The sequence below is a fragment of the Ranitomeya variabilis genome, chromosome 1 (genome assembly GCF_051348905.1).
Source record: "Ranitomeya variabilis isolate aRanVar5 chromosome 1, aRanVar5.hap1, whole genome shotgun sequence".
NCBI classification, from domain to species: domain Eukaryota; kingdom Metazoa; phylum Chordata; class Amphibia; order Anura; family Dendrobatidae; genus Ranitomeya; species Ranitomeya variabilis.
Window position 1 is genome coordinate 604,977,489 of NC_135232.1, and position 8,059 is coordinate 604,985,547.

The 8,059-nt window shown below is 44.1% G+C and overlaps 1 protein-coding gene across 1 annotated transcript in view; it reads right to left on the reverse strand.

Annotated features, from left to right (window-relative positions):
- Positions 1 to 5,039, reverse strand: part of GABPB2 (GA binding protein transcription factor subunit beta 2) — a 28,053-nt gene extending 23,014 nt beyond the window's left edge. Inside the window, exons 1-2 of the mRNA XM_077259499.1 lie at positions 4,820 to 5,039; positions 4,231 to 4,335 (exon numbers count right to left, since the gene is read on the reverse strand). Of these exons, the coding sequence (XP_077115614.1) occupies positions 4,231 to 4,335 (105 nt within the window). The 5' untranslated portion in view covers positions 4,820 to 5,039. The remainder of the gene's footprint in view (positions 1 to 4,230; positions 4,336 to 4,819) is intronic.
- Positions 5,040 to 8,059: the final 3,020 nt, after the last annotated feature.

Sequence of the window (8,059 nt, forward strand, 5' to 3'; positions counted from 1 at the left end):
CCTTCCAAGCCCCGACGTGCGCCCAAACAGTGGTTTACCCCCACATTTGGGGTACCAGCGTACTCAGGACAAACTGGGCAACAACTGCTGGGGTCTAATTTCTCCTGTTACCCTTGCAAAAATAAAAAATTACTTGCTAAAACATAATTTTTGAGGAAAGAACAATTATTTTTTATTTTCACGGCTCTGCGTTATAAACTTCTGTGAAGCACTTGGGGGTTGAAAGTGCTCACCACACATCTAGATAAGTTCCTTCGGGGGTCTAGTTTCCAAAATGGGGTCACTTGTGGGGTGTTTCTACTGTTTAGGTACATCAGGGGCTCTGCAAATGCAATGTGACGCCCGCAGACCATTCCATCAAAGTCTGCATTTCAAAACGTCACTACTTCCCTTCCGAACCCCGACGTGTGCCAAAACAGTGGTTTACCCCCACATATGGGGTATCAGCGTACTCAGGAGAAACTGGACAACATCTTTTGGGGTCCAATTTCTCCTGTTACCCTTGGGAAAATAAAAAATTGTGGGCTAAAAAATCATTTTTGAGAAAAGAAAAATTATTTTTTATTTTCATGGCTCTGCGTTATAAACTTCTGTGAAGCACTTGGGGGTTCAAAGTGCTCACCACACATCTAGATTAGTTCCTTGGGAGGTCTAGTTTCCAAAATGGGGTCACTTGTGCGGGAGCTCCAATGTTTAGGCACACAGGGGCTCTCCAAACGCGACATGGTGTCCGCTAATGATTGGAGCTAATTTTCCATTCAAAAAGCCAAATGGCGTGCCTTCCCTTCCGAGCCCTGCCGTGCGCCCAAACAGTGGTTTACCCCCACATATGGGGTATCATCGTACTCAGAACAAACTGGACAAAAACATTTGGGGTCCAATTTCTCCTATTACCCTTGGGAAAATAAAAAATTCTGGGCTAAAAATCATTTTTGAGGAAAGAAAAATTATTTTTTTATTTTCACGGCTCTGCGTTATAAACTTCTGTGAAGCACCTGGGGGTTATAAGTGCTCACTATGCATCTAGATAAGTTTCTTGGGGGGTCTAGTTTCCAAAATGGGGTCACTTGTAGGGGAGCTCCAATGTTTAGGCACACAGGGGCTCTCCAAACGCGACATGGTGTCCGCTAACGATTGGAGCTAATTTTCCATTCAAAAAGTCAAATGGCACGCCTCCCCTTCCAAGCCTTGCCGTGCACCCAAACAGTGGTTTACCCCCACATATGAGGTATCGGCATACTCAGGAGAAATTGCCCAACAAATTTTAGGATCCATTTTATCCTGTTGCCCATGTGAAAATGAAAGAATTGAGGCTAAAAGAAATTTTGTGTGAAAAAAAAGTACTTTTTCATTTTTGCGGATCAATTTGTGAAGCACCTGGGGGTTTAAAGTGCTCACTATGCCTCTGGATGAGTTCCTTGGGGGGTCTAGTTTCCAAAATGTGGTCACTTGTGGGGGAGCTCCAATGTTTAGGCACACGGGGGCTCTCCAAACGCGACATGGTGTCCGCTAAAGATTGGAGCCAATTTTTCATTAAAAAAGTCAAATGGCGCTCCTTCCCTTCCGAGCCCTGCCGTGCGCCCAAACAGTGGTTTACCCCTACATATGAGGTATCAGCGTACTCAGGACAAATTGGACAACAACGTCCCTGGTCCAGTTTCTCCTTTTACCCTTGGGAAAATAAAAAAATTGTTGCTAAAAGATCATTTTTGTGACTAAAAAGTTAAATGTTCATTTTTTACTTCCATGTTGCTTCTGCTGCTGTGAAACACCTGAAGGGTTAATAAACTTCTTGAATGTGGTTTTGAGCACCTTGAGGGGTGCAGTTTTTAGAATGGTGTCACTTTTGGGTATTTTCAGCCATATAGAACCCTCAAAATGACTTCAAATGTGAGGTGGTCCCTAAAAAAAATGGTTTTGTAAATTTTGTTGTAAAAATGAGAAATCACTGGTCAAATTTTAACCCTTATAACTTCCTAGCAAAAAAAAAAATTGTTTCCAAAATTGTGCTGATGTAAAGTAGACATGTGGGAAACGTTATTTATTAACTATTTTGTGTCACATAACTCTCTGGTTTAACAGAATAAAAATTCAAAATGTGAAAATTGCGAAATTTTCAAATTTTTTGCCACATTTCCGTTTTTTTCACAAATAAACTCAAAAATTATCGACCTAAATTTACCACTAACATGAAGCCCAATATGTCACGAAAAAACAATCTCAGAATCGCTAGGATCCGTTGAAGCGTTCCTGAGTTATTACCTCATAAAGGGACACTGGTCAGAATTGCAAAAAACGGCAAGGTCATTAAGGCCAAAATAGGCTGGGTCATGAAGGGGTTAAACAAAAAAAAATAAAAAATGCTCAATTGTGAAGTTATAAGCATTATCAGTTTATTACAAAATGAAATCAAACAGTTTTCAAGTGAAAACTTCATTCTAGGTGATGTTACATTTGCACATAGGACCCCTTGTTCGAAAGAAGCTTCTGAACTCTCTCGTCCATTGAATTTGTCAGTTTTTGGATGGTTTCTGCTTCAATTGTTTTGCATGTGGACAGAATACCCTCCAAGAGCTGTTGCTTAGATGTGAACTGCCTCCTGCCATCACAGACACTCCTTTTGATGATGCTCCAGAGGTTCTCAATGGGGTTGAGGTCAGGGGAAGATGGTGGCCACACCATAAGTTTGTCCTCTTTTATGCCCATAGCAGCCAGAGATGCAGATGTGTTTTTTGCAGCATGAGACGGTGCATTATCATGCATGAAAATGATCTTGCTGCGGAAAGCACGGTTCTTACTCTTGAACCATGGCAGGAAGTGTTGTTTTAGAAACTCCACATAGATTATGGAGTTCATCTTTACCCCTTCAGGGATCATAAAGGGGCCGACAATCTCTCTCCCCATGAGTCCAGCCCAAAACATTACTCCACCTCCTCCTTGTTGGTGCCTTAGCCGTGTTTTCATGGGGTGTCCATCAACCAGCCATCCTCCACTCCATCCATCTGGCCCCTCGAGCGTTGCACGGCACTCATCGGTGAACAAAACAGTTTGGAAGTCAGTCTTCATGTATCGTTTGGCCCACTGGAGCAATTTCTGCTTGTGTGCAGTGGATAGAGGTGGTCGACAGGATGGCTTACGCACAGCTGCAAACCTCTGAAGGACCCTGCATCTTGTTGCATCTGGGGACGTTGGAGGCACCAGCAGCTTCAAAAACTTGTCTGCTGCTATGACAAGGCATTTTTGCAGCTGCTCTTTTAACCTTACGCAATTGCCTGTTGGAAAGAGTCCTCAATTTTTCCTTATCAGCACGCACACGTGTGTGCTGGGAATCAGCTACATACTTCTTGATTGTGTGATGATCACGATGAAGTGTCTTGGCAATGTTGATTGCAGTCATGCCTTGACCTAAATACTCCACAATTTGTTGCTTCTCAGCAGCCGACACATCCTTTTTCTTTCCCATTTTGGCAAAAAATGTAGGCTGCTTAATAATGTGGAACAGCCTTCTTAAGTAGTCTTGCCTTTATTTGGACACACCTGCCAAACTAATGTGCACAGGTATCTGCAATCGCTTTCAGTGATATAAAGAGCCCTGACACCCATCACCATCAATGAGTGTAAATGACAAACAAAAAAAATTCTAACCTTATCACTCCTAAACTCTTTGTGCATAATAATTTGGAACACAGTGTATTTTAGTGCTAGGCTGTAGCTAAGTTGAACCCGAGTTGCATGTTGCGTATGTCCAGCGACACAATATCCTACTTACCCCGGGCGTTGTGCTGCCGAGAATAATGATTTTTATTCCAGCATAAACTATCTAGTTACTCAATGTAAGAGCGTTTTGCTCTTTTGGAAACCCAGGAACGCTCATCTGCAATGCCATCACACTGTCCGTTACACACATTACCTGCCAAGCAAACCCAGCACACGTCGCACCCATACAAGCCGCTTTTTACTCACCCTCCCGGGTCCAGCATTAAGTCTCCACAACAGCTCCCAGTGTCCGCTACGGTCCATCACATCAACAGCGCTGCTGCCAATCAGCGGATCTACCGATTAGCTGCAGAGCTGAAGACAGTAACAGAAAGTAGGAGCAGCGGTGGAGACTCGGCACTGGACAGAAAAGTGTAAGTTATGGGTCTTGGAGAAAGGAAAACACAAAAAAACAAAAGGAAAGGAGTTGTCAGGACCTCTCGCACCCCCATGATACCCGGCCGGGTCACATACCCAGTCTGTGGTGAATGGCGCCCCATTCTGCATCAGCTGTCGGACCTCGTCGTCTTCTCCGCTGCGAGCTGCCTCCAGTAACCGCTTCCCCAGGTCCAGCGCCATCTGCAACATACACACAAAGGGAATTGCCACACATGCGATTGTCTGAGGGAAGACGTGACGCAGGAGGGGGTCTGGAGGCCTAATATGAAATGAGGGGCTAATGGGGGCTGTAATCAGCCTTATATGAGGAAAATGTCACATTTATCACGAGTTTCTGCTACGGAAATCCAGCCACAACAAATATGGTCGCCTCAGAGGACACCGGCACAGCGACAGGGACCGCTGACTGGAAATAAGATGAGGACTACCTCACAAATACACAAAATACTTGTTATATCTCTCCCCAAGAAGGCTGAGCGACACCTCAGCAGATTGGGGAAACACGCAGGTGGCTGAGGGATTATCAGGAGCTGTGGAGATAATGTGTGGGGTGGTAATGGAAGCTGCGACTTGTAGTGCCCCTACAGCCTCCCCTCTTAATTGCACACAGGACGACCACATGGACATCGACGGACTATATTGACCGATACCCAGGAGCACTCACCGTCGCGGCCGGTCAGCGCTCACAGCCAGCTTGCCAAACCTATTCCTTCCTCAATCCGCCCTCTTCGGTGATAATCCGTCACGTTACTGTAAGTATTTCATCTATTTCAAAAGTTTGGGTGCCAACAAAATGGCGGCGACACCAGCGGAGGAGTACAGGGCGGAAGTAAGGTGCACAGCGTCACGCTGCCGCGGATGAATTCGGTTGTGGACTTGGACACTTCACTCCCCTATAAGACGGGACTTAAAAAAAAAAAAAAAAAAAAAAAAAAAAGTGCTGAACTGCAGCTGCGCAGAACAAAAGGCGCGAAGAACGTCACCTCAGCATTATAGAAACTGCCAGATTTGTTGTTTTTGGCAGTCATGTTCTTCACAGTCTTATTTTTATAGCAAAATTGGTCATAATATGAGGCACTTTGTTATGAGGAGCTGAACGCCTAAAAAATGTAGCAGTGGGGCAGTTGTACCGGATGTGGACACTTCTCTGAGAAGAAATGCGCCTCAAAATAATTATAAAACAAATTAGGTCGAAAGGCAGTGACAGTAAAATGATGCGATTAATGCAGCGCCATGTTTGCCCCCAAATGCTATGGTGGAGGCAAAATTCTGCTTAAATGCATAGATTTCAGTTACTAAAATGAGCGTCTCCTAGATGTGGCTCCTCAAAGAGCTGTTTATTAGAACTACACCGGTGTGATTTCTGGTTTATCAATTATTTCCTCTCAGTTGAAGAAAAATCCTTTGACGTGTTTGAGACTCTTGAGTTGCCAAATAATCCAATATTACAGATTATGAGACGCCTTTACATTACTGGTCACATAAGTTTCCTTTGCCCAAACCACATTGCAGGGTCTGTCACAACTTGGCTCGTCGGTCACCATTTATTTATATCGGGGTCGTTATCAGCATGCACCATTTTGACTGGAAAAATGCTGCCTCATACATCATACTACGCTCTTCTTCCTGTCAAATGTGAGAGAATCTGCAGTCGGATCTGAATAAAGCAAGAAATCACGACAGTGCCACCGTCTTGGTGCCAGGATTTGGCAGATTTATTAACCCCTTAACGAGGGCCAACAGTCATTAAGGGGAATAACATAGAGACCAGCGATTAAAGTAAAAAATATTCATGTCCCACAGTGGGACCAAGCAAAAATAAGCTAAATAAAATGTGTAAAAAAAAAAAGACACAAAAGTAAGTGCAAAATTCCGAAAAGTTGTCCCACCACTAAAACCGCAGCTTTTGTGTAAAAAAAAAATCCACATAATTGGTATCCAGAATAACCAGAACTATAAAAGTGTCACGTTATTTATTCTGTGCAGTAAAAAAAATACCAAATACTGCTTTTTTGTCACACTGACACAAAAAAGTTACCGTAATTAAAAGCAATAAAAAATACATATGTAAAAAAATATGGTTTCAATGAAAATGAGAAATCGTCCCTCAAAAACAATCCTGCGTATGGCTCTTTTGTGGAAAAACATAAAAAGGTTATAGCACTCTGAATAAGGTGATGCAAAAACAGATTCATTTTTGTAAAATATTGTTTTTAGTGTGTAATGGTAGCAAAGCATAAAAAAACCTATATAAATCTGGTATCGCTATAATTGAACTGACCTGAACAATAAATGGGTCTTCTCGTATTTTCCGCACTGTACTAGACGGAAAAAATATATATACTGCTCAAAAAAATAAAGGGAACGCTTAAACAACAGAATATAACTCCAAGTAAATCAAACTTCTGTGAAATCAAACTGTCCACTTAGGAAGTAACACTGACAATCAATTTCACATGCTGTTGTTAAAATGGAATAGACAACATATGGAAATTATTATGAAGACACACTCAATAAAGGAGTAGTTCTGCAGGTGGGGAACACAGACCACATCTCAGTACCAATGCTTTTTGGCTGATGTTTTGGTCACTTTTGAATGTTGGTTGTGCTTTCACACTTGTGGTAGCATGAGACGGACTCTACAACCCACACAAGCAGCTCAGGTAGTGCAGCTCATCCAGGATGGCACATCAATGCGAGCTGTGGCAAGAAGGTTTGCTGTGTCTGTCAGCGTAGTGTCCAGAGGCTGGAAGTGCTACCAGGAGACAGGCCAGTACACCAGGAGACGTGGAGGGGGCCATAAGAGGGCAACAACCCAGCAGCAGGACCGCTATCTCAGCCTTTGTACAAGGAGGAACAGGAGGAGCACTGCCAGAGCCCTGCAAAATTACCTCCAGCAGGCCACAAATGTACATGTCTGCACAAATGGTTAGAAACCAACTTCATGAGGATGGTCAGAGTGCCCGACGTCCACAGTTGGGGATTGTGCTCACAACCCAACACCGTGCAGGACGCTTGGCATTTGCCACAGAACACTAGGATTGGCAAATTCGCCACTGGCACCCTGTGCTCTTCACAGATGAAAGCAGGTTCACACTGAGCACATATGACAGACGTGACAGAGTCTGGAGACGCCGTGGAGAGCAATCTGCTGCCTACTACATCCTTCAGTATGACCGGTTTGGTAGTGGGTTAGTAATGGTGTGGGGTGGCATTTCTGTGGGGGGCCGCACAGCCCTCCATGTGCTCGCAAGAGCTAGCCTGACTGCCATTAGGTACTGAAATGAGATCCTCAAACCCCTTGTGAGAACATATGCCGGTATGGTTGGCCCTGGGTTCCTCCTAATGCAGTACAATGCCAGACCTCATGTGGCTGGAGTGTGTCAGCAGTTCCTGGATGATGAAGGCATTGAAGCTATGGACTGGCCCGCCCATTCCCCAGACCTGAATCCGATTGAACACATTTGGGACATCATGTCTCGCACCATCCACCAACGTCACGTTGCACCACAGACTGTCCAGGAGTTGGCGGATCCTGTGGTCCAGGTCTGGGAGGAAATCCCTCAGGAGACCATCCACCGCCTCATCAGGAGCATGCCCAGGCGTTGTAGGGAGGTCATACAGGCACGTGGAGGCCACACACACTACTGAGCATCGTTTCCTTGTCTTGAGGCACTTCCACTGAAGTTGGATCAGCCTGTAACTTCATTTTCCACTTTGATTTTGAGCATCATTCCAACTCCAGACGTCCGTGGGATATTAGTTGTGATTTACGTTGATAATTTTTAGGTTTTATTGTTCTCAACACATTCCACTATGTAATGAATAAAGTTTTACAACTGGAATATTTCATTCAGTGATATCTAGGATGTGGGATTTTAGTGTTCCCTCTATTTTTTTGAGC